General features: G+C 37.1%; 2 protein-coding genes across 6 annotated transcripts in view; both read left to right on the forward strand.

The window, feature by feature from the left end:
* The window catches only part of LOC108406718 (IQ domain-containing protein H), a 128374-nt gene extending 127409 nt beyond the window's left edge, over positions 1–965 (forward strand). For all 4 annotated transcript variants that reach the window (XM_037010038.2, XM_073212043.1, XM_073212042.1 and 1 more), the window contains one exon: positions 454–965. In XM_037010038.2, the coding sequence (XP_036865933.2) occupies positions 454–573 (120 nt within the window). In that variant the 3' untranslated portion in view covers positions 574–965. The remainder of the gene's footprint in view (positions 1–453) is intronic.
* Positions 966–18841: 17876 nt separating this feature from the next.
* Positions 18842–24189, forward strand: C8H15orf61 (chromosome 8 C15orf61 homolog). Of its 2 annotated transcripts, none has more exons than XM_037010240.2 (2): positions 18842–19430; positions 23963–24189. In XM_037010240.2, the coding sequence occupies exons 1-2, from the start codon at positions 18981–18983 to the stop codon at positions 24044–24046; spliced, it is 534 nt and encodes a 177-aa protein (XP_036866135.2). In that variant the 5' UTR covers positions 18842–18980; the 3' UTR covers positions 24047–24189. The 2 variants fall into 2 exon arrangements, with proteins under 2 accessions (XP_036866135.2, XP_036866136.1); XM_037010241.2 differs by having other exon boundaries at positions 18864–19326.
* The last annotated feature ends 3467 nt before the right edge of the window (positions 24190–27656 follow it).

Genomic DNA, 27656 nt, shown 5'->3' on the forward strand with positions numbered 1-27656 from the left:
GCCTTTTTTTCCTCCAGAAGCCGATGTAAATCAAAACTCTTATCAGTCTATTAGCCCTCACTTTAATGTGACTAGACGAGTGCTTCTCAAATTATCTGTAGTGAAGGACCTGTTTGTTCTTTTTGGACCTAACCGAGATCAATACTTTTGTAGAATACAATGAAAATGAATTAGAAAAAAGAAATGAAAAAAAATTGAAGACATATAAAACAGAAGCTATTTTTCATTATTAGATTTAAGAGACATAAAAATTTCTATAAATGTGTCCATGTTCTTATTAATTTTTTCATTCATTTCAACAACTGTAGATAGATGCTGGCTGGCAGAGTACACTGAGTAGAACTGGTCTAAATCACATTCAACTTCAAAAAGAAAGAAATAATTGGAGGACTGGGGGTAAGAGCTGTAAGAGGTATTTAAGTAACAAATATTATTTTTATTGTTCATTTACAGACTACCATTGATGATATTGAAGCCATTCTAAGGGTAACAGAGAAAAACAAAATGAGATTTGAAGAACAGCTACAGTCCAAAGATGACAAAAAGAAACAAAACTCTAAACCTGATAAATGAGTGATCCTGGAATACTTTACTAATTTTGGATTCCAATCTGTAGCCAAAAAAGAGCAACATTCTCTTTGCTGTTAGGAATGAAGGGAGGTGGGGAGTGCGTTTGCTTTGTTTGTTAGGAGATACATCAGAACGAATTACAATGTTCTCTTTTAAAAACTTTATTAAGTGATCTTATTTTACTTATTAAAACTTGAGAGCATTACTCTCTCCCCCTCTCCAAACTGAGGAAGAAATGATCTAACCAAAAAGTTACGTCTTACTGATATCACTTCTGCATCTACCCCTTCATAAACTTCAGGACTATGGAGCTTTTGTTTTCTATGTTTTATGAAGTTTTCTCCTGCTTCTAATAGTAATTCATTTTCTGCTTTTGAAAAATTAAATAAAGGCTTACTCACTGTTGGCAAAACACAATTGTCTTTTTTTTCCTCCAAGAAAATTACATTTATACAGATTTTTTGTAATGACGCTTTTATCATTCATTGTATTTTTATTGTACCAAGCCACTACGGTTTCTTGTTGCCATTTTTCAGAAAGTAAGGTAAGCCAACATCTAGTTAACTAAAGCACCAGAATTTATCTAGGTGGCAGTATCTGCTCTTAAAATAGAGTATAAGTCCAGCCCTCTAGCTTGAATAAACATTGTGTTCTCTAGTTCCCCTTTAATACAGCAGAATTTTACAAGCTTAATTCAATAGTGCCTTTTAAAGGGCAAATTGTTAAAATTATGCAGTAACGCTAACTTTCAGTGTCTGCTTCCCAATTGTTCAAAATATTGTTCAAAATATTCCTACATCATTCAGCTCTACCAGACAGTAAAATACAAGTTGCAACACCAAAATCACATAGTTGTTTTAAAGAATAGTCTTTATATCTTTAAAAAGATGCAAATGTGTTGGGGAAAGGGTGGATTTTTTTTACCCATGGAATTTCAAAAATTTTTTTAACTATGCCTGAGCCACAGGCTAAGAGTTTCTGCAGTAAAATTAACATTTATGTATGTGTCAGCTTTTGTTTTGCTGTAGTTGGAAATACATTAATTAGCCAGGTTTCCTGCCTGTGCTAGGTATAAAGATGACCTCTTTGTTTTGCCAGATTGTTCTAATCCATATGAGGGGCCTATTGTCCAGACACTTGACGGATAGGAAGTACTACATGCCCATTAGAGTCTCGCCTCAATTGAAGCCAGAGCAACATAAGGTCCAAGAGACTCATTAGTTCACTGGCATAATCGTGTCCTGAGAGTAAATGAAACCCTCTGTCTCCTTATGGCTCTCATCTGCTCTGGACTTTAAAAGAAAATTGTCTCTGTTTTGTTCAGCACAGCAGTGGATCTTTCACACGGTGAGAAACCCCTCTTAACGGTACAAAACTGTTAAATCTATTGGGGAAGTTTTGTATGTGAATTTTGATTAGCACTCCTGAGCCTCAAGCTGCTGGCAGGAGTAAAATGAGTTCACTCCCCTGTACCCTTTTTTTTAAACCCACGATGGGTTTCTCAAACAATGGCCTTTCCCTCTTTGCATCCGTCATTAACATACACCACAGAATGCCTGATTTCAAATTTAGGTCCTATATTCAGATTCAGGTCTCACCACAAAGTGATTGGGAGTAAGGTTTTCTATCTAAAAACCTACATCTTCAAAATGAAACGAGAAAAATCGGTATAATAAAACAATCACTTCAAGTAATTAAGTAGAAGAAGCCAGAGGACCAGATTAAATTAGTGAAATGTTTTAATTACAGAACATTTAAAAAGAAGCATAGTCTATTATCTTTTAGCGCATATATGTAGCAAAGATACTGTATTATTGGTAAACTAAGGAAATTTGAAAAAAAAATCATATGCATCAATACAATGTTTATCCTGAAAATAAATTAATCAAGACGAATTATTGAACTTTCACTCTTCTAAATAGGAAACTGAAATCTTTGTCTATATAGGATTTTTTGAAAATTATGTGACTTTTCAGGAAGTTTTTGGCAGAAGCATACACTTAACAATAGAGTTATAAGAGAAATGACCTATTGCTTAATATTTTGTAAGAGAAATGACCTATTGCTTATTGTTGTTTACAGTGGTTTGGGAAGCAAGTTGTAGTAACCATGTGGATGATGAGTATCTCCCTTTACATATTACCTATTTTATAATGATTTTTAAGAAGACAAATAGATGACATTTAAAGACAAACTGTGCTATCTAGTTACCTACCTCCCACTACTTACATTTATCTTTTACTGAACATTTATTATGGGCTAGGTGTTGTACACTATACTAAAAGCTTTATATACATTATTTCATTGCATCTTTCCCAAACCCCATGGTAGTAGGTACTACAAAGGCTGTCCTCATTTTACATATGAGGAAACTGAGATTTAGTGAGGATGTCTCAACCCATGTCTTAGGCTAAATGAAAAGAAATTTGGAGTTTGCACTCTTCTACCACAAATTCTAGCATGTTGTGTGAAGTAGAAAGCTCAGTTTCACTTGTCCCAGATCATGCAGGGGAGTTACTCTTTTATTACAAATTCTACTGGTAACTTAAAGTACAGGACAGTCTAACTTACACATGCTGCCTGTTAATAAAATCAGCTTGCACGGCTGACAGCATCATGAGGCATCGCAGTCATGTGATCAAAGAAACCAGGAGAAGAGAAAGTGGTGTCAGAGGAATTGTCCTGTGGTGACGGATCTGTAGACTTTGGTGGAGGATTGATAATGAGAAGGTGCAGGAGCGTTCTGAAGCTGGGAAGCCATAGCCCCCAGCTTTGTTTGAAAGATGGGCATGAAGTCAAGAAACTGAGGAAGGGTTAAGAAAGGAATCCTAAGAGGTAGAGTGACCTGGAAGGAGTTTGGGGGCCATTATCTCAGCTATATCATCCTCAGACCTGCAAGCGATCTATTTTTCAAGTAGAAAAATAGGTATTTTATCACAAGTAATATATTAGTAACCACCTGATAGTTTTAACAATTAATAATCATTTGTATTCATCTGGCACCTTTCTTGTAAAAAGCTCAAAGCACTTTACATTTGTTATCTTATTAATTCCCAACACTGTCCCTGTGGGGAAAGTAATAAGTACTTTAACATTTAAATGTTTATCTTTCAAAATTTCTCAAGCATACATTAATTATATTTCCAAAAATGTAAATGTTCATTAGTTTTATTGTACTGTTCCACTGGCTAAGATATGCATAACAAATTTACTCAACTCTATAAATGTACTAATCATGGTAAATCTTACTTAGAAAACTGTAAGTTGCCAAGATAATGTGAGGGTGGAGGTATGGGAGGAAGTATTTGACTTCGCATTTCTCACCGGAAGAAGTTCAGTTCAACCCATTGCAGCTGCAGATCTTCTGTATCTCCTGCATCTCATTCTCTACAAAAGGAGTGTCAGGGGAGGAGAAGGACTGTATCTAAAAGCCTGCGGCAGATGGAGCTACTGTTTATATTGATGATTTCATCAACATGGACCAGAACCTGATGCACTGTATCAGGAGTTACATCCCAAAGAGCCACAGAATATTAAAGGCGAGAAACTTGTTCCCTCAGCCCTCCCTCTCTCTGAGCCGGTCATACATTCCTCAGTTTTCTAACTAGAAAAATGGCAGATAGTAAGTATTACCTGCTCCTTATGGGACCAGTAGAGATTAATGGCCAATGTTGAGAGTGCTTCAAAGATAATGTGTTCTACATAAATGGTTAAGTATTGTTATTACATTGCTACTTCAAATGGAAGTTCTAACTTTGAAATGTGATTATACACTTTCCAAAAAAACCCTTCATAACCACATACATAGGTTTATTTTTCACTCTAACAATCTAATGTATGATTGTGAAACTTTATTGCACTTGATGGAGGGCCCTGGCTTTTATTAGTTTTAAACTGCTGGTTTCTGGGGTATTTATGTAAATGAGGGAAAGATACCAAAACAGTAAATAATAAGCATGTCCCTGCTGTTTAAAAATCTGTTGGCAAAAACAACTTTTGTTTTGTTATAAGAAGACCCTAAACATAGCACAGAAAAATATGGCTTTGGCCGCTCTGCATAAAACAGTGTTTTTGGCTTGGGGCTTTTTGATGGAGCTTGTCCCCCCCTCCAAGCATTTCTTTACCATTCTATAAATATTTTGCTTCACTTTTACAGTTGGCACCATATATATCATACATGTGTTCTTTGATGTGTCTATATATGGAGCAATGAGTAAAATGCTATATTTTAAGATTTTTTTATTTAACAAAAGTGTTATAAAGTATACCAGATGGCTAATTATAGCTCCCGGAAACAAAAGCCACACCCGAATTTATTGCATTCGTCTCATAAGGAATGTTATGATGAAATCATGGTCCCATAAACTGGATAACAAAGCAGCAGACCTTCCAATAGCTGGAAAATAAATTTCAAATTAGAATTTTGGTTCATTTAAAGATTCATGCTGCTTTGCTTTCCAGCAGAAGACACAAAATATTAGATTTGTAATCATTGAAAAAAGTCAAAATTATCTAGCAACACATTATTTCCAGATTCCCTTTATGATGCCTTTCTACTCATTTTCTTATTTTGTTTTTCTAAGTTGAATATCTATAGCCACGTTCCTATGCCAAAAAATTAGATCATTTGCAGCAGTGGTGAAAATCAGAAATGTTTACAGGTTCAACAGTAGAATATTACCAAATTATGGAATAGCTATATAAATAACATCTATACAGCCATTAAGAAAATCATGTTGGTATACCTACTATGTGATTCAGCCATTGTACTCCTAAGCATTTAACCAAGAGAAAAGAAAGCATATGTCTATACATAGACTTATACAGGAATATTCATAGTAGCATCATTTGTAATATCCAAAAACTGGAGACAACCCAAATGTCCACAAATTGTGGGAGTATCTTTATCGTGGAATACTACTCAGCAAGGAAAAAGAATGCACTGTTGATAAACTCAAAGACATGGATGAATCTATCAAGACAAAAAAAAAAGTACATATCCATCTACATAACACTCAAATACAAACTATAGTGACAAAAAGCCGATCAGTAGTTGCCTGGTAGTGGGAAGTGCAGGGTGGGAGGTAAGGAGGACGAGGAGGATTAAAAGGAGCAAACGGAAAATTCTAGGGGTGATGGATAGCTTCACCATGTGGACTGGAAAATGGTCTCTTGGATGTACACATATGTCACAGCTTATCAAATTGTGTACCTTAAATATGTTCAGTGTTTGGGTGTCAATTACACCTCAAAAAGCTATATTTTTAAATCATCTATTAGGAAAATATGTTAGAAGTAAGTTAAATTATACATAATTGTTATTAAATAATGAAGCATATTTTAAAACAGCATGAAAAGTATGACTCCAGTTATTTTTTTAAATGCTTATATATTTGTGTGTGCATGTATGCAGGAACGTGTACACTCACACACACACACACACACACACATACCCAAAAGACTACAAGGATACCTCCAAAATGTTAACAGTGAGTATTTCTTAGTGGTGGAGTTTTCTCCTTTCTCTATTTTCTATTTTACAATGAACCTGTTTTTAATTAGTGGAGCAAGTAAAGCAAAAATCTAATTTTGGGAAGGTTGGGAAAGAAAAATATATGAATGTCTTCATTGTAAATTCTGCCATCCAAAGTGATAATGAACTTGGGGACATGGCCTGGGAATGTCATAAACACCTCCATGCTCCAAGCTCCCGAAGCTGCCACCAGACACTAGTGCCATATTTCCAAACACCATGTATTGAATGTTTTATTCTAAGCGTAATACCCTTAGTCTGAATATTCTAGAATCCACACCAGACCATGGCTTAAGTGCCATATCTACTTGTGCAAAAAGAGATACATAAAAGGGTATATGCTTCTGCTTACCTGCAGACATTTGGAGGGGCAAATAGTGATTAGGTGGCATTTATAGTTTCTCTAAATGGGTAAGGGTATCTAAATGGGTAATGGATATATATATATATAAAGCACATCTGCATTAGATTTGAATAGGTTTTAGTTTCAGCTTTTTCCTTAATGGACAAGTAATAGCTCTTCTCTAGGGCTCGGTTTGCTGGTATGTAAAATAAGAGAGTGGACTGATATTTAAGTTTCCTCCTTAAATCGATATTTAAGTTACTTGCCTCTAACAATTTATGATTCTATTCACAATCATCAAAGTATCAAAAGGGAAAAACTGTATATATCACATAAGGAGGTGATTTCTTCTTCCATTTATTGGAGATAATGGAGGAATATATTTTGTAACTTTGTACAGCCTCTTAAGCTCCCCCATCTAATATCCAAAAGGGGTGTGACTGTAAATGGTTACCAAATACTTTATAATTTTAAAATAGTTTATTGGGATGCAGCTTTCTCTAAGAAGGACTCATTTTGACTGAAGAGAGTAACAAGCCAAATATATCCTTTAGACCAGCATTGTGTTTTCATTTTTTGGGTTTTCACGTTCTTACACTAAACTCTTAGGTATTGTGAATAAACTAATTAACATAATAAATAAATAGTGTGATTAATTATATAAAATTCTAAAAATAATTTTATAAATACAGAAATATTTATAAAATAATTTTATAAATACAGAAATATTTATAAAAATAATTTTATAAATATAGAAATATATAAAATAGAAGTATTTATAAAATAATTTTATAAAGATAGAAATATTTATAAAAATAAGATAACATGATTAATTAATTAAAGTAATGGAAACATTTTATTTTGAATGCATTTTTATCTGAATTGATATAATGCATGCCTTCTGTACCAGAAGATCTCGGTGCAAATAGATGGGATAGAAATAAGAATAAAAGCTTTAAATGTGATTTTTGTCTCTGTATAAACCAGAACATATCTCCTTTTTATATCTGCTTTGCAAAGGGGTCAGGATGGATAGCTGGAATGCTGTCTCTGAGCTTTTCTTTAATTTGTACCTGGACCCAAAAAGAAATGGATGATGTATCTTGTAACACTTCATTTTGCTATGCAGCATTCGTAGTCCCTAGTGAACTCATAAGTGAGACATAAAATGATGAAAGCAGTTTTACCGGGCACCTTTAATCCCATATTTTAAAGACCTCCTAAAACACAGTTTCCTGGGCCACATCTACAAGCGGGCATGCATAGCCTTTCTAGGAAGTATTCTGACATCCAAGTGGGAAGGCTTCAGTAAGGGGCTGGAAGGAGGACGATTCTCTATCCCTTCATAAAGTCCCTCCTGACGGTTATAGCTAAAACACTTCTTGAAACTTCACTACCAGAGCAGAAATCTCTCTGCTTCCTAAATTCTCACTACCAATTCATAGATTCTTATAAATGATGCAAGCTTTTAAAACTACTTAGGAACATTTTTTTTGTAAGATTAGTTTGTCTTTCAAAGTAGAAAGTTTGCCTTCTACAGTATACCTGTAGAGTTTTAACTTTTTTTCTTACATAATCCTGTGCTCATGATAAGAAAAAACAAACAGGATCACAAAACTTCTTGAAAAAACAAAAACTTTTGAAAAACAGGGAAGCACAAGGAAAAATTGAAAAATCAACATTTTATCACCCAGAGACAACTATTGTCAAGATTTTGGGGTGTATCTGCTATTACTCCTACCTAGGGCCTTTGCACTTACCATTCTTTCTGCCTAACACACTCTTCTCCCAGTAGTTTGCATGGCTCACTCACTTGCTGCATTCAGTCTCTGCTCAACTGTCACTAGACCAGAGTGGCCTTCTGTGACCATCCTCCATAATGTAGCACCACCCTTACTCCCTACGCTTTATTTTTCTTCCAAGAACTGAACAATATGTGGTATTACAGAATAGATTTATTTTTGATTATCTATCTCACCCAATGGATTGTAAGTGTAAAGATAGAGCCCCAGCTCCTAGAACAGTACTATTCAGTAGTAAGAGGTGCTCAATTAGTACATATATTTTATTTGCTCTTGTATTAAGCATATATCGAGTTCCTATTATATAGTCTTTTATTTTTATGTATATAATTTTTTAATACAGACTGTGTTTTTCACTTAGCAATTACTTATGAAGACACATCAGAAATTCTTACCTTGTGCAATTTTATTAATGGCATAAAGGATGTTACTAATCCCCTATTGCGAGATCAGTACTTGGGCATTTTGATGTACCTTCAAATATGTAACATATTAATGTCAACCAGGTAAGACAGTTATTAATCATATTAACAATGCCTTATATTCACATGATACTTTATAGTTTACAAACTAAAGCAGCAATAATACTCATTTGATCCACACAATAAACTCAAGAAAACAGCAGAAATGCAGGGACATTAAATAATTTCCCTAAAATAATTAACCCAGTAATTGGGACTCCAGATTCAAAGCTAGGTCTATCTGTGTCTGCAGCCTAGGCTTCTCACTGTACCTCATTGTCCCTGGTTGAAGCCTTCATTTTACAGATGAGTGATCCATGCTTAGAGAAGGGGGTACTGTTGTGCCTAAAGTCACATAGCTTCTTGAAGAAAGAAGACACATAGAGTAGAACTCAGGACTTCTGACTCCCTGTCCAAAGCTCTCTCAGCTACACTATCTTTCAACTACCTGCTGGTTCAATAAATTAGAAAAAAAAATCCTAAATTACTGCATAGATAAAATAGGGACCAATACATGCTGTTACACTTCTCTGAAGATTGCACAGTATATTTGCTTGGCGCTGCAAAGTGCCAACCTGATGACACTTGCAATCCTGAGCTTATTTGATGTGGTTGGGAAGCAAATGAGATTCCAGTGCCCCTGTTGCGCATAGGTGCTCAATGAGCATTTCCCGCATGGTGGGGAAGTGCCCTATATTTACAGTATTTGATCCAGTTTAACAGCAAGATCTAATGTTAAAATTAGCCTTGTAAAAGTTTTCACCTTAGTTCACATAAAAAACAAGATTCTCACATTATGACTAGCAATTTTTCATGAGTTGATTTATCTGAATAAAACCTATAAGGTTTTGAACCATTAAACATTCAATTTAGAAAAAAAATCTTACTGTACAGAAGAATAAACTGAGAAATGGAACAGATTTGTTTCTTGTAATAATTATGAGCAATATCTCAAACTCAGCATCCCTAGACCATTGAGCTGTGTAGGATGAATGTGCTAATTAATCAATTACTACCCAACAATGTACCCTGTTTATTTACTGAAATGCACCAGAAATGTATGCAGAACTGGTAATTATTAATCATCTTCAGTAACAAATATAACTCAAGTTCACCTTCATATAATTAATAGAGCATGTAGTTAGCTTTAACATCTTGCTTTATTAGAAATAGCAGCAAGGAATTAGAAAAAAGAGCTGAACCACAAGCTGTGGTTCACTGAAATGCTGGCTTGGACTAAATGTGCCCATTATCCATAGCAGCAATAATACTCATACCCATCCAAATTATGGCCAGGTGCTCTCTCCATTAAAACCCAAATTTTTAAAACCGAACTTTTAAATTTGAATAAAATTTAGACTTATAAAAAAAGTTATAAAAACAGTCCAAAGAATTCCCATATACTCAGGTACCCAAATAAAACCCAAGTTTTAAAGCTAACTTGCTTAGGGTTGGGATTTTTATTGGTGGTGCCCAAACTTCTTAGCATGCAGCTCTCAATTTTAAAGATATTTCCAATATACATAGCAATCGTTGTCTTACAACAAATTTTGCAAGTGACCTTGTTTTGAAAATCTTTTTTTTATTTTTTTAATCATCACATAGGCCTCAAAATTTCCTTTGACCCAGACATACTTCTGGGCTACATAGACTGTATTTTGGATCTAGAATGCTATTTCCTATGTTCTAACTAATTGTACAACATCTAAGGGATTTAAAAGTGTGTCAGCTACATTTACATCTGAGTCTGGCATCAGTGACTTTTCAACTGTGGTCAAAAAAACACAGGGTTTTGAGTTCTGCAATGAAAGTTCAAATTCCAGGTCCACCAACTGTCTGCTTTCTAACTTCAGACGTTTCCTTAACTTGAAAATTATGTAACTGAAACCCTGCTTTGGAGTGTTGTTTAAATGAAACAGTAAGTGTTAACTTCCTAGCTTGAATAAACACTCAGTAACTGGTAGATAATTATGTTAATATCATTACCCTCTGTGGCTGCTTTTTAGTTTAAGAAACTGAAATGTGCACACCTTTGTGTACATAAATAAAAGTTGTTTCATACAATGGAAACTGCAAATGTAGATTAACATTTTTAAAAGTTTTTTCCTGAAGGGAAAATTGGATAAAAATTAATGTTATTGTACAGTAAATTAAAAACCTGTCCCATCGGACATACCAGTGGAAAGTCACTCTAGAAACTGAAACTGACAAACCATAAATCAGTGGGTGGACTACTGTATTTCTATTATAAAATGATTCAAGGCCCCTTTAAATGGAGAGCCTCCTTAGGGCATCTCGGTATTTGTTTATAGATCATTAACTACTTGACAGTGAGACTGGGGGTGGGGGCTGGGGGTCCCATAAAGACAGCTGAAGTGTTAAGAGCCACTGTCAGTTGAAGATCATCAATAAAGCCAAAACATCTTTGCAATTAAGTAGGAAAATATGATTTGTACTAAAAAATTTGATATGCTTCACATGAATATATCTGTTAGAAAAACAAAGTTTCCCATACCTATGACCCATGTGACAAGGTGAATTTTCTCGGTTATGTTTTCAAATGTGTCCCCAAAAACTGACTGCATCTTAGGAGGATCTGTAATATTGAAGACATGCCCATAAAATGGATTGTGTTATTTATTAGCATAAATTGCTATCTGATTTCAAAAGCACAGTCTCCTTGTACTGGATTCTGGCATCCACAGCAGGAGACAGAAATGGAAATGTTTCATAATGAAAAGCTCACTGAAAGGTAAGAGGCCAAAATTTTGATTCTTGATCGTGGTATATGATTGTGGATAAGCTTCTTATCTATTCTATAGTTAATAACTGCTCTACCAAATTAAAATTTTAATTAAATTAAAACCACTGATCCTACATATTATAATTTTCTTTCTAACATCCCTCATACGCACTAATTGTATATACTTTACCCACTTCTTTTTCATTTAATCAAGAAGTAGGGTACCTCCCATATGCCAAGTACTGTTCTAGGTGCGAGGATCACAAAGGTTAACAAAACAGACATACATCCCCGGCCTCAGAAAGTTTGCATCCCAGTGGGGAAAGAACTTGAGAGTAGTTCAGACACAAGATGCTTTTGGATGAGATCTCTGTACCCACTATGTTCACAGAAAAATGTTTTACCTGAGTAATTTTTGCCACTCTTTGTAATAGCAGCCCCAGCTGCCAGCCTACTCCTTGGGGGCTTTCAGAACATCAATCAGTTGCACCGAAGAACTCAAGAAGATCTAGATAAGAATATAATAGCTCCGTCCTTCTCTAATGACTTCTGCCTTAACTCAGTATTTCCATGAGGATAATTTTGCATAAAGCCAACGTGTATTGTCCTTGCCAAGCAGACCCAAGGACACAGGAACAGAGCAGCAAGCACTTTGCCTCTACTGGGAGAATTAATAAGCATTCATCCAGCTGCAGGGATAACTCACACCAGCTCCTCTGGTGCTGAGCTTGGCTTAGAGGGCACCGAGCCATTAAGCAGATTTGGGTTCCTAGGAGACCTGGGTTGGTAGCTCTTTGGGGTGTCTGTTTTTAAGTTCCAAAGTATTCTGTAATAGGAATCAGGGCAGTACCATCTCCAGAAGTTCTTAAGATTCAAACTGGAAATTAAATGACATCCTAAATGTAAATATTCCTATCCCTTTTTCATAATTCCTTTATTTTTTACCAACATAACATATACACCTTATAGGTATCTTGCCTGTAATTCTCCTTCTGAGAACAGCAGTGAATTAAAATCTACATATCTACCCTACTTTCTTTTAAATCACACTATTAGAAATATGCGAGTAAATCAGCATCTCACAGAAGGTTGTGATCAGAATAAATATTCTGTATACCTAACAAGGTCACATTTGAGTCATGTCCACTATATATCATCTCTGAACATATTTCTTAATAAACATCAATAACAGAATGAGGTAATATATAATACTACCTGCAGAAGTCATTGCCTTTCTCAAACTTTTTTTGAAGTATAATATATATACGGAAAGGTGCGCCTGAGTAAAATTGTAACATTTCCAGAGTATCTCCCCTGGCTTCAGTTCATTTGCATATCCTCAGGGGTGGAGAGAAGTTCATCTCCGTGTCAATGGGTAATGAATTTACCTGGGCAACCAAGGGCGTGTCTGAACCTGCGTGGTTAAGGGGAGGGGGCTGGCTTGCTTCCTTGATGTCTTCTTCCAGAGCAGAGGAGAAAGACGGTCCAGGACTGCAGTTTGTGAGCAATAAAAGGGTTTTAAACTTTATTTCTCCCTTTGACTGATTTCGGTTTTTAGAGGCATTTTGCTGCAGAATTTCCTCTCCCCAGACTAACATCTGGTGCAGTCGCTATGATTCCTCTGAACCCGAAATCTGTCTTAATGGATACAACCTTTGGGAGGGCCGCCCCAAGAAATGATGGGGAGAAGTGGCACTTGCACCAAGGCACATGTGTCTACACACACGTGGTCGTGGAGGCACCACCACCGCTGCTGGCAGTGCTGACCCCGGCCTGTGGTCTGACCCTAAGGCTACTGCTTCTGCCACTGCTGCTCCTTATGCTGCCGGCTGGAGCCGGGTCACAACTATGGAAAGGAGCAGAGATCCCGCACATCTTGACAGAGAAGCAACTGGCTGCTGTGTACCACGCCTTGTTGGCTATGGAGCCCATTGCTGGAAAGGCTCCAACCAAAGTAATAACCACCTACCTATCCCATTGTGGGGTGGTTGAGAGACTGGACCCAAAGGCCACAGAGTGGTGTGGCACAGATACCTACTATATATCATGTGACTGGCCATTTGGCTTTGACATCCCCAGGGAATGGTGAAGTAGACGCACTGGCCCAGGTGTGCTGGCTAGAAGGAAAGCCTGCCTCTGATGTGGCCAAATGGCTACATCAGCGTTTGTTGCATGTGTGGCAAAAGACAATGTGGGCTTGTAGCCTGTAGGTGGGGCTTGCCACTGACCTTTGAAGAAGTCACCTGAGCCTGGAATAGGTGCCCTGCACGTTGTGCAGATCAGCAAACCACCAAGAAGGGCCTAGAGCATCTCTTTGCAGCCTATGGCCTGTCACAGGTGATTGAAAGCAATCAAGGCACCCACTTTACTAGACATGCGTTATAAGAATGGGTGCAGCAATTAGGAATAAAGTGGAAATTTCACATACCATATAATCCTACTGGGGCAGGCATGATAAAGAGGTACAACAGTTTGTTGAAATCTGGCATGAAATCAGACACCAATAGTGTACGGGGTTGGTGAGTTCACCTATGGACAGTGCTGCGGTGTTTGAATGAGAAGCCACGTAAAGGAGCTCTGAGCCCTGAGGATGTGCTCATGCACCTCGCTGCCTCTCCTATACAATTGTACGTCCAAACCAAAGAAGAGCTATTAAAGCCAGGATATGGACACTGTTGAACGGACCTGGCCCTGGACATTTCGACACATGGACCAGCAATGGCTGGTTCTTCTGGCACCTTGAGGAAAAGGCCCGGAAACTGGCCTCCTGTGTATGCCTGGAATAACAGCAAAGTGACCCCCCAAAACCATGGTTATTTGCTTCTACAGTCCTTGTGTCCTGGATGCGCCCCCTGCCTGCAGCTGCCTCATGGTGGCTGGAATGGATGAGCTTTGGACTTTGAATGCATGGGACTTTGAATCTAGCTGAATCCTCTGGCTTGAGAATTATCCTGATTGTGTTGCTGTTGTCAAGAAAAAAATGCTCAAAGACAGGCTTGACTTTGTCTAATGTTTGGTAAAAGTTTTGTGAGCAATCTAGCATTGTTGTTAGGAATGAGTAAACAAGTGTAGAAACATTTTGTGCTTAGTGAGAGATTGTGCTGTGAAGTACATTTACTTAATCTGCATAGGCTGAATCCTCTGGTTTGAGGATTATCAAGATTTTATTGCTGTTGCTATTGGATGTTATTAGATTGGTCGGAAGAGGGGGAATGAGTAAATTGTAAGGTTAGATTTCTGGAGGGGTGGCCTGTGGGTAAAATTGTAATTTATCCGAAATATCTCACCTGGCCTTAGTATATATGCATATCAACGGGAGCTCAAGGGTGGAGAGAAGTATGGCTCTAGTAGATTTGCATAATTCCTCAGGGGTGGAGAGAAGTTCATCTCCGTATCAATGGGTAATTACCTGGGCAGTGGGAGGGCTTATCTGTACCTGAGAGGTGAGGGGAGGGCCGGTTTTGCCTCTGCTGGAGCAGGAGAGAGAGATGGGCGGGACTGCAGTTTGTAAGCGATAAACGGGTTTTAAACTTTATTTCTCCCTTTGACTGATTTTGGTTTTTAGAGGTACTTGGCCTCGGGATTTCCTTTCCCCGGATTTACACCAGTGTGACTATACTTGGGGATAGAACCGATGAGGAACTGACAAAGGTTAAATAAGGTCATATGGGTGGGACCCTAATCCAATAGAACTCATGCTCACATCAGAAGAGGAAGAAGACATCAGAACTAGCTCTGTCTGCTATGGAAGGACACAGCAAGAAGCTGCAAGCCTCAAAGAGAACTCTCACCAAAGCCCTATCGGCTGGCACCTTGATCTTGGACTTCCCAGTCCCCAGAACCGTGAGAAATAAATTTCTGCTGTTTAGCTACCCAGTCTGTGGTACTTTGTTGCGGCAGCCTGAGCACACAAATACAAGTACATATCTAAGAGTGGCGGGGCCCGGTCATAAAGTATGCTATATTCAGCTTTAACATATATTCCAAAACAGTTGCCAGCAGTGTATAAACGTTCTAATTGCTGCATATCTTCACCAACACTGAGTGCTTTCCCTCTTTTCTACTTTAGCCACTCTGTGGGTGTGAAAGGGTATTGCATTGTGGTTTTAGCAACATTTCTTGTGTAACTATTGAAATTGAACATTTTTTCCACATCTGAACATCTGGATGGTCTCTTGTGAAGGAGAGTATTTTGTCCACCTTTCTATTGGAGTGTCTTTTTAAATGATTTGTTTTAGATACCGAATGCTTTGTCAGATATATATATTGCAAATATTTCTCCTACTCTGAATACCTTTTTACTCTCTTAATAAACAGAAATGAACATAAATTCTTAATTTTGATATATTCCAATTTATCAACGTTGTAGAATTCATTTTCAACATGTCCTGAACATCTGCAATGACCTACATGCCTTTAAAACAAAAACAAGAAGACTAAATCCCTTCTATGAGCAGCATGATATATCCATGCACATGCTAAATGCTATACACAGTATCACTACAGTTTTTTTTTAAAGGGATTCCTTCTAAGGGATACACTATTTCTCCATGTTTTGGAAAAATAAGTTTTCATATATTTAATGCATTTAATTCTTAATTACTGGATACAATGTCTTTTTAAACATTGACTTACGCTTTTGAAGGCCAACTTCCAAGTCCCTTCATTTCATAACTGAAGAACTGGAATCGAAAAGAAAAACATCTGATCTAAGTTGTGAGTTTTTTGAGAAATAATCTTATTTCAGTTATGGAAGTGGCACTGTGTAATCTTCAAGTCACAAAGATTTAGAAGGCATGTTCACCAGCTTTAGGTTAGGGTAATATTTCATCCAAATACTCTGGAACACTTTGGTATGGTCCACCATCTATCTGCTCTCTTTGGAGGGATTTCCTACCTTAGAATAGAAAAGAGAGGAAGATAGCCAAAAACCCTTGCATTTGGGAAACGCTCATCCCAAGAAAGCATGTTCCAACAGAAATCCTTCAGTTTTAAGGACTTTTCCCAGCCTTCATGAGAGAATACAGTGAAATCTATTTAAATATTGTTCTTTTTTATCAGTGGTTTTTGCCTTATAGTCACAGAACCTAGAGTTTCTCAGACATATTTCAGAGGTTCCACAAATCTTTGATCTAAAATTCATTTTTTCAAAATAGACTTTTACATTGCCAAGAGATACAATGCCAGGACTTAACACACTGCAAATTGCCCACACATTAATTTGAGGTTAAGTTATTTCAATGTAGATCTCAGAATTAATCTCCTGCCATCTTTGTAATTGAAGCACATGCCCAAGATTTTTAATTGAATCATTTAAAAGTGAGTCTTGTTTGTATCATCTTTTTTGGAGGGATCAGGATTTTCTTGACAGTATATAATTAAAACAGAAGAATAAGAAATAAACTGTCCTGAGGCTGCTATAACTGCAACTGTTGTCTCCATAACTCACAACTTCAAGTTTTTTTAGCATAGAACAGCAGGGTCAAGAGTCCAGTGGCACTGGGGCCAGCCATGGCATCTTTACCAGACTAGTTCTTATTGGTCTTATCTATGTCTTTGCTGTCCACTCCTTTGGTTTCAAACCTACCATTTTCTGAGCTTGATTCCTGTTTATTATTTTAGCTACCCAATTTCCTGCCAATAAAACACTTGTGTGCTAAAACAAACAAAAAACCCCAAGGTAACAACAAACCAACTGCCTTGTTTCGTTCTTTATTTACCTATAAAATTAATGTTAAAAATTTGAACTTACAAAATGTTGTAAAACACAAGTTTTCACCTGTTTTCTATGTTGGGGTTCTGTGACAGATTTTGTTTGAAAAAAAGGGCTCTTTAAAATTGAATTTGAAAAATCTGTTACTTGAATCACCTGACTTGGGTCTTAGCCTCTCTCCAGCCACTTCTATGCAAATCTAACCACATCACGCTTCCAACTAAAATCTTTTTGAAAACTTTATCCAATAGGCAATCCTATCAGGTAAAGTTCAAGTTATTTGCGTGACTACATGGTCACTCGATTCAGCATGTGGTAGAGCAAGTGTTCAATCAATAATCGTTGAACAAATCTAAAATTGGAGAACGTTAAGAACTAGCTACACTATCTTACATCCCTTTTAATTTCAACAATAGTAGTAATTGTTATATGGTGTTTATGTTACCAGCTGAGATGCTTTTTTCTCCAGGATGTTATCTTGGAGGCGACGAAGAATGAAGCCAGCAGCCAAGAACAGAGGAACTAGCAAAGCTCTTTTAATGAATGAAAAAGTAGACCTCCTGCTACTGAAGAGTGGTTCCAAGGAAAGATGCCATTTGGGTTAAGGCGTCTGGGGTTTATATTGCCTCCTAAGAAGAGGAAGTCCCACCCTTCCCGGACCAAATAGAGACCTGTGATGACATCACAATCCACTCTTGATTGGCTGAAAGTATAATACTTCATTTGCATAGGCATAACCAATCAGAGCTGAAGTCTGTCTAAGTGTACTTTCAAATGACTGAGTTGGATTGGAGCTTTTTGAAACTTAAAAGGGTCTGAAGCTTCTTGAAACCTGCAAGGTCCTTGTACTCCCTCTGTGTGTGTTCCTCTATCACCTGACTCACTTACACATAATTATCTAATTTACAGTTTTCCAGATACACCATCTATGTGTGGTTTCCCCAAACAAAATGGGTTTTAGAACAAGTGAGAGGAAATGTTTTTCTAGAAAGCAGGTGTATGTAAATTATTACCTCAAGGGGCTGCAAAATTTGGGAAAAAGTTTTCCTAAAGTAATTGATCAAATGGATGACTGAGGGTTATGAAGATTTATAACTAAAAGACTCCTCCTCCTGAGGTATTCACCAGACTCTTTAGGAGGGAGGTGGTGGGGCGCATCTGGGACCTACACAGAGGGTCGTGAGACTTAAAAAAAAAAAACACTTTTATTTTGAAACATTTAGGACTTTAACCACTTAGAGTTCAGTCCTAAACATAAAGGTGCTCACCTACTTTACCAAGCAATGCAAAAATGGGGACTCGCCTTTTAACTCAATTCCCTGAGGCACACTTTCTCAAGTGTTTGCTCAACACCAACTAAGGATTTCACTTGAACCTAGGGGCTTGGAAGAGATCGGGATTTGAGCTGTCACTCACTAAGGCGGTTATTTGGTGTAAGCCTTATTTTTCCTCACTGATTTTTCCTTAATCAACCCAAATTGATTAAGACCTCCGAATCCTCTTTCCCGCCCTCCGACTGCCTCGGGATTACTAACGGTCATCTGTGACTATTTAACTACCTCTTCAGCGTCGTGCCCCCCAGTCCCCGCGCCGGTCACTCCTCCCGCCCCTCAGCCCCACGCCCCTCCCTCCGCGGGACCTTCCTGCGCAAGCGCCGCTGCTCCCCGGGACCCCTGGCGCACTCGCGCGGCGCCGCTGGGCGTCCCCGCCGCTGGCCCCGGGGAGCGGGTGCGCGCTCGCGCTCCTGAGGCCCCGCCCTCAGCTGCGCGCGCCCCCACGGCGGCCGCGGGGCGGGGGACGCGGCCGAGGCCGGCCATGGAGGCCGTGCGGAGGGTCCATGAGGCCGCGCTCCGCCTGCTGCTGTTCCGGCCCTGGGCCTCGGGCGCCGCCTCCCGCCCGAAGCCCCGCGCCTCGGAGGTGCTGACGCTGCACCTGGTGCAGCGGCGCCTGCCGCACTGGACGTCCTTCTGTGTGCCCTACAGCGCTGTCCGCAACGACCAGTTCGGCCTCTCGCACTTCAACTGGCCCGTGCAGGGAGCCAACTACCACGTCTTGCGCACCGGCTGCTTCCCCTTCATCAAGTACCACTGCTCCAAGGCCCCCTGGCAGGACCTGGCCCGGCAGGACCGGTTCTTCACGGCGCTCAAGATCGTCAACCTGGGTGAGTGGCCCGGGTCGGTGAAGCACGTCCCGCCGGCGATGGATCACTGTTTGCAAAGCACGCTGACAAACGTTCTCGCTCAGAGGCCGAGACCCCGGCCTAAGGTCAGACCGCGTCAGCTCCAGGGGAGCCCTGCTTCGGCCTTGCTCTGGCTCGCCCGGGCGCAAGCTCTTGCCGGTGCTGCCTGGGTTCCCAGATTCTGTCCCCGCGTCCCACCCACACGGCAGCCCTACAGGACTGGCCTTCGCTCTGGTCTTTCTGTATTTTTCCCCACCCAGCAGGTGATTGTCAGGCTTGTTGCTTCAGAGCCGTTCCCGGAAAGTGGGGGTCATCTACAGGCCTGTCCTGAGGGACTACACTGTAGCACCCCTGGGGAGGGGGCACCCATCCTCCCTCCCTGCAGCTCTTAACTGGGAGGACCCCTACCCTGGGCGGTAAGGGGGGTGTAATGTAAGGAAACGTACGCACTGTAAGGTGGCTCTGAAGTTAAATGTCTTACCGCATCGCAGAATTCTTTGCCATGAACATCACTTTTTCGGTGCGTTCATATGAAAAAAACTGGAATTACTTTCTTTGATTTCTTTATGTGAAATCCCAGCAAGTTGGTTTTACTGAAAGCACCAAAGGTTTTCACCAGTCATACTTAGCTTCCTCAGGTGCTAGTCCCAAAAGATATTTAAAAGACTCCGCCTCTTTGGTATTTCTTTTTATGGGAATATTCTGATTCGGAGAGTATTTACTCTTGCTGAATATTCATTTTCTTTTGGTTAATGACAGAAGAGGCATAAGCATTGACATAAGCGTATCTTTTTTATGTCAGTGAAAAGTAGACCTCAAGAAGTTTTGAACCTATTAATAGTGTCTATCAAATTAATCCAGATTTCAGTATTTCAAAATCTGGATGTTGGATCTGGACCATGTTACCTAGTTTTTATAAACCAGAATTAAAGCTAAACCCCTGTGTAGCTGGGTTAGTATTGTGTAATCAAACAGCTCATTAAATTTAAATATGGTAAATGTATATTTGCTTACAATAATACATATGTCAGTCATGGGATTTTTGAGCCATTGCTCCACTGGGACTGTCCTGGGTTCAATCGCATACAGAGAAGATTATTTAACAATGTGTAATTATTTAAAAATATGTCTTATTTGGATGATGGACCATATAGAGTATGCCCACCAATTCTGAGATTGATTCGAAGTTGAAAGATGAGGTGACTTAACAAAATACAATTCAAAATTAATTTGGAAAGACTGGATTGATGACCAGATTCAAGAAGTTTATTTTGGCATCTTCAGAATCAGAATCATTCTTCCCAAATGTAAAGAGTCAGACGTTAGGAAAAGTGTAGCTGGAGGATTATAGATAAACCATGAGCTGAATGCTTTTTTTAAAAAAGTTTTCACCTTTTAAAACTTAACACTTTAAGAACACTTTAATGATTAAGTCCTTCTATTCTAAATACAGATACAAAGAAATTCAAAGAGAAATTGGATACCCAGAACATTTTCACACAGAAAAGTAAAACCTTTGAGGGAAGAAATGACAGCTGTAGCTTTTTTATACAAAAGAGAAAGGTGAAGAGTGATTTAATGGTTTTTTGGAATTTCTAAATATCCTGCTTAAATGGGAATAAGAGTTAAGTTAAAAAGGAAAACTTTCTGCTCAAGCATGCTTTAAATACAAATTGGCTTATACTGATAAAGTGAATTATTTTCTGGACTTTTTAAAGAGTTGTATATTCATCAATTTGGTAATGTTAATTTTGTATTTTTGTCTTAAGAGAGAGAATTATATAATAGGATTCTAATCTATTCTGTGATGTACAGTTGCCCTCTGGATCATTAAGTACATAATGTGTTAATAAAAATACTTGGGGTTTTATTCCTCTTCTTCCCTTCCAAATTAGTAATTATCAGAGTAATTAATTTTTTTTCATTTTGTAAATAATAAAGATTGGTCTTTTACCCATTTGTTCCCTTTCTCCTCCGCCTTCCCCCCTCAATGCAAGCTGACATTTTATTGATGGTTTATCAGTCCGGTATCCTGCTGAGAAGTAGATTGAGATTTAAGAAAAGCAACTTACCATTGGAATGAATGGGTAATCGGAGACTTGCTACGAAGTTCTAATTTTTTTTAAGTGCTTAATTTGACAATGGTTTACCTACTGTTCAGCTGACTCAAAATGAATTTTTATGCAAAGAACTGACTTTTTGTTCATTTTGATGTTATGATATATTTCACTCTGGAAAAAGTGCAATTTGTCATGGAATATTATAGACTTTAAAGCATATGTGCTGTAAAGAAAATTATGGTTTTTTATATGATAATTATGTGAATTGCAAATCTTCCCATTTAGTGTATTAGCCTGACTATATTAGACAGCAGATAAAAAAGAAATCTAGGATTTCTGACTTGTCTATCACAACTCCATCCCCTGTCAAACAACATTATTAATAATGGTTCGTAGTTGTTTCTTAGTAAGAGATAATGTAGTTATTGTTAAGTGAGTGATCTTTGATCGGTCCTCCATTTTAGCTGAAAAAATATTGACCATTATTTGTGTAATTTTTTTTAAGGTATCAATATTTTAACTGAAAACTGATCAACGTTATACAACAAAATTTTCGGTGTCACCAGCCATTCCTTAAATCTATATCCTTAGCAGTGATTTTTAAAAAGGCTTACTTTATATATTTTACTCTCAGTATATTTAGACAGTATATTCTAGAAACAACACTTTCCAAAAGACCATTAAATCACTCTTCAGCTTTCTCTTTCGTATAAAAAAACTACGGCTGTCATTTCTTTGCACAAAGGTCTTACTTTTCTTTGTGAGAATGTTCTGGGTGTCCTGCTTCTCTTTGGATTTCTTTATATCTGTATTTAGAAGAGAAGGACTTAATCATGAAGGTGTTCTTAAAGTGTTAGGTTTTAAATGGTGAAAACGTTTTTAAAAAAGCATTTAAAAAATTTTCTAGAACCAGTTGTTATTTCCTCACTCCATTGATTTTCAGCTTTTGAAGTTGTCGGTCCTGTATTTTAACTTTATTTTCTATTTGAGCTGCTCCCTCTCTTTACTTACTTCTGCTTGTCTTATTTTTCCTGTCTACTTTCCCGTCCATGCCCCACTTGCCTTTTTTTTTGGTAAAATGATTTATAGATAGCTTTATGATGCTAGTTTTTGTGGATTTTTTGTGACATTCCCTTGAGGCATTTAGATTATTTTGGGTATTACGAAGGCAAAGAAAGCAATATACTGTAAAAGATTTCATAGGAGTTCCAGGGAACCCTGTGATAGTGACAGTCTGTGACCCAGTAGATTCCTAAAAATAGAGACGTGCCAGCCCGAATGGGCATTTTGTCTCTGCTCACTGCCAGCTAGTGATGCTTCTCTTGATTAATCTTTGGCATCACAGTGGTTGGAATGCAGCTTCAGGGAGTAAGCACAAGTAGCCCAGTGTACTTGTACACTACTGAAGAGCATAACACAGCAAGTATACTCTTGCAGAAAAATAAGAAAAAATTTAGTACTTTCAGTACTGTGCATGTGATTTCCCTATTAACTAGAAACGAAGTGATTTTTCTGAGCGTACAGCCCTTCTTTAAAATCGTCATGTTCTGTCCAACTCCTACATGGGAGCAAAAAAATGTAATACTTGTGTAGAGCTTAAAATATTTGCTATTGGTTCATTTACCTGTGGGGTTTTTTTCTTTTTTTTTTTCTTTTGGTATCATTAATCTACAATTACATGAGAAACATTATGTTTACTTACCTGTGGTTTTATACATAAGTTTTCAATATGTTCATAGTCATTGATTTTAAATAAGTGCCTTAAAACAGATAGGATCTGTGAAAGTTTGTTTTGTGTCCAGTATAGTGTCCTATGCATATGATGCTTAATCCATATCTCTGGTAGTATGTTTAGTTTCATGTATCACAAATGGCAGCTAATGTCTAATATAACAGCAAACTCTTATCAAATGGAGATTTCCAAAGGAATAACATGTTGGAGTTTACTATATACCTATTTCAAATAGGTTCAAACAAGATTGACTTCAAATCAGTTGTAAAAATACTAAAGGGAGTGTTTCTTTCTCATGCCTGTTATTATTTTAAAATCTTCTTTATCATTTGTTTTTTGCCCTAGGTTTTAAAGACAGCTGTTTGACCCAGTTTCTTTTAAGATCTACAAAAAATTATTTTAATTATCAGTGTTGTGACTAACTTGAAGTACAATAAAGTTGACCTAATAATTTAAGTTCAAGGCCAATAATCAGGATCATCTATAACTAAATTAATGAATATTCTGTTTCTTATTTGTAAAATGAATAAAAATTATTTCATAATTACTTGAAGGTAATGAATTAGTGCCTGTAAAGTGCTTTGAATTAAACTTTTAACCAGCCTTATCTATGGTTTTAAAAATCCATATTCATTCCGTTGTTACCATGTTCCACAAACATAGATGAAATTGAGCTCTTAGATTATCAGAACCAGTGTTTACTCATATTTTTATATTTTTTATAACTTTATAAATATTTGACATTGCTGAAGAGTGTACCATGACAAATATATGGATGCAAGATTAATAATTATTGATATTCATAAATAACTTATTTGTTTTCTAGGCATTCCAACTTTATTATATGGACTTGGCTCCTGGTTATTTGCTAGAGTCACAGAGACTGTGCATACCAGTTATGGACCAATAACAGTTTATTTTCTAAATAAAGAAGATGAAGGTGCCCTGTATTGAAAGTATGCATTGGAGACATAAATATCAGTGGATTTTCTCTTGTGTGTATGTGCAATATTTATATCTGATCCTTTAAAATAAAACTTTTGCAAACACCTTTTTCTTTTTATGGTGTCTGGTTCTTTAAGATGAATCATTGCCCTCGGGAGGCAAAGCTTTTCATATATGGTTATAGATTGTATACTCTGTTTAGCCAATGGGAACTACAAATACATGAAGCTTATACCAGTTTTTTTCTTAGAACTAGGTTAAACTACAGATAAAAAATAATTGTACCATATATAGATTCTACAGTTAGGTATTTACAATTTGAATCGACTGACAAAGAAATGTAGACACCCACACAAAGAAGGAAGGGGAAAAATCTTTATAACATTGGAAAAAGTAGTAGAGGATTTTACGATAAATGGCAGAGATAATATAATATCACTGGCAAATCCAAAAGTGGAAATTCTAATTGCAATCTGAAATTTAAACCATTTAGCTGCTAGGATTTTAAGTGGAAATGTTTTAAAAGTTCTTGTGTCATTTACCTGGCTGAGCAGTCTGGGGGTAGTGTTGAAACTCCTTACTGCCTAGAATATCCAATGGCATATCACCTTTTTTTTAATGTAATAATAACTCTGGTTAATGTAAATGTAACAAGATGAATGAAATTAAGACTTATTAAAAGTTAAGAAGGCATGATGATAAACAATCATGATCTAGAAAGACCCAGAAAAATTAATTTGGTAACTGTTTATAAAAGCAATTAGCTGAAATGGTATATATCCATAGACTTATTGGCAGTGGGAAGTGGACTGAAATTTAAAGACCTGAAGGCAATTTTGTGTTAGAATTTTATTAAGTTAATTGCATTTTTGAAAGCAAAGTCATTAAAAAAATTTATCCTTGGGGGTAGTTAAAAAATACCCAAATGAATGGTAAATTTCAGAAATTTAGAGTAATTTAGGGAGAACTAAGTAGAACTACTTAATTTCTAAACCAATGGGTGTTTAAGATTTATGATCTCTCCCATAATTACAAACATACATTATGTATCATTTTATGTTAATGTGTTGCTGATACTCTGCAGCATTTACACATTTTTGTAGCAAAACATTTTATAAAATTCAATCTAACCAACATTTGGATGCTAACTTCTGGCAACTCAGTAGAGAAAGTGAGTGGAAGCAACTGAGATGAAAGCACTAGAAAATGAAGTAATACAAACTGGCTTTGTGAAAGGTAGTCATTTTAAATGTGCTACAGAGAGTGAACTGTTCTTCAAATATATGTAGTGTTCACTTGTCTAAAAGCAATTCTAAATAACACTTTAATCAAAGAAGTACTTATGCCAATACATTTGGTCCACAAGAATACACTTGACACTAGTTAAATGAATGGCTTACACTAAGGAGATAGTGTTACATTAAGCTTCATTAATAATAAAACTGACTATTAGCATTTTGCAAGGAAAGCTAGAACTGATTTCCTCTGTAATGGGCAAAGTTAAATAACTATAGCTCATAAGTTTTAAGTCAAATACTGCTCATTCATTGCTGCTGGTCTTGTCAATACTTGCTGTAAAGGTTTGGTCCCATCACAAGGCTGATAAAATGGTTTTTAACTACCAGACTATAAACACAGCTTTTCAGTAGAGTTGCACTTCTTTTCATACTGGCCTGTTTGATTTCTGATAATTTGTGCTGCTGACTCTGCTTACCTGTTTTTCAACAGCTACAATCAGTGTGACTTCTTGTCCATATGGTGATAGGTAAGTCTCCTTGGAGAAGATCTTTGACAAACTACCCTATTGATTTCTGTAATTCTCTGCTGCTTGCAGCATTAAATAGAGCCTCGATTTCTCGTCTGATGTGCTCACTGTGTAACAATTAAGCAAATGTAATATTTTCTTGTATTACATGAAAATCAATAGACCTCTTGCTCTCATAGAGTTGATCATGATGAAGGATGAACTCAACAATGGCTAAGGGCATGGTTCAAATATTAAAATACAATTCATTGGATTTATTAAGTCTGGTAGTGAACCTTTTAGTCTGAAAAATGGTCCCCATTGAACACTAATGGTTTAAGTTTTTTTCTTTAAAGTTGGATATTACATCAAAGCACTGTGGCCTAAAAGGCATAAAGTATAAATGTTGGAAGTCAGGAAATTGATTCTATTTTTAGTATCAGTGCCGTCTTACTTTTTGACCTCAGGCTAATAACTACCCCTTTGTGTCTTAGTTTTTTCCACCTGTAAGCTGAGACCAACAAAACAAAAAACCTTTCTACCTAATAGGATCATGAATATGCTTGCAAGCAAATGTCAGTTTTATATCAGTAAAAGCTACTTTGTAACCGTTCTTCTGTTCCATGGATTTCATTAATAAAAGGATTTTTAAAAATTAAGTGAGAAGAAAGGAGGAGACACTGAAGGCATTTTGTGTGATTGTGTCTCATGCCGATCATGCCTGAGGTGGCAAGCAGGGTTCTGTGTGGACCCTGCCCTTGTAGAGATGAGTTTTCTTGGTTGCTAACAATCAAAGACAGCTTTTCTATCAATACATCTTTAATGGGATTTTGTCTTTAAAATAGTCCAGGCAAAACTATTCTTTAGTGAAGATGTGTTTTTATAAAGTTTTGCATCTCTTCTATTGTTACTTCTATACAAATCAATTATCAAGTATTGGAAGAAATTTCCAGTTGAAGTTCTTAGTTCCTGTGAACCACCATAAAGATGTAGAGAGCTGGGAGCATGAAAGAGGTTGCTCATACAAAAATCCCTGGTTTCTCAGTGCTAATGCCTTAACAAACGGTACAAGTAGTCATCAATTCTTTCATCACATTTCATTAATATTTTGCAAATTGTTGACTTCAGTAAAAATTGAAACATTTTTAACAAAAGCCATATGTATGTTTTAAATGTACATTTTATTTCATGTCATTTATATTCACCTAAAACAGTAAGCCCAGAACATCTATAATTCTTCATCAAATATCTGTTACCTCTTTTAAAGAATGAATGATGTTTAAATGAGTGGGTTGACATAAACACAAGGATCTTGGTTTCATTTCATTTAAAAGCTAATGCAGATAACAGAAACCTTACCCTAAAGCTAGTGGATCAGGTGTCTACTTTTTTTCAGCACTTACCATTCAGACAGAAATGACATTTGGGGGCATCTTAACCTAAACAAGTACTTAGCATTACATCTCACCTGGGTCAACAGTCTAGGGTATCAGAGTTAAACTGTGTTACTGTAAATTAATGGAAAATGTAACTGCACTTTGCTGAAAGATCAATGTCCAATAAAGGCTGCACAATCAAATCTCGTTGCAATGATTGAGGTCTTTAATTGCCTTTCAAAGATAAGGTGGTAATCAACACAGCTTTAACTGATCTTTTTTACTAGTTCAATTACATGCTAATGACTAGTGCCAAGTCAGAATCTTTAACTACTTATACTTATTAAATCTTACGTTAGTAATGAAAAATTACTTTGGCTGCACAATCGATAGAACACAAATCTTAATTACTGTATTTCACTTTTATACCATTATATGTGCTTGACAAATGTTTC

This window comes from Manis javanica, chromosome 8 (genome assembly GCF_040802235.1).
Source record: "Manis javanica isolate MJ-LG chromosome 8, MJ_LKY, whole genome shotgun sequence".
NCBI classification, from domain to species: domain Eukaryota; kingdom Metazoa; phylum Chordata; class Mammalia; order Pholidota; family Manidae; genus Manis; species Manis javanica.

Excerpts from the sequence above, each read along its gene's own strand:
- C8H15orf61 (XM_037010240.2), top strand. The coding sequence starts at position 18,981 with ATGGAGGCCGTGCGGAGGGTCCATGAGGCCGCGCTCCGCCTGCTGCTG. Across the intron at positions 19,431-23,962 it reads GGCCGAGACCCCGGCCTAAG|GCATTCCAACTTTATTATAT; the intron begins GTCAGACCGCGT and ends TTTGTTTTCTAG.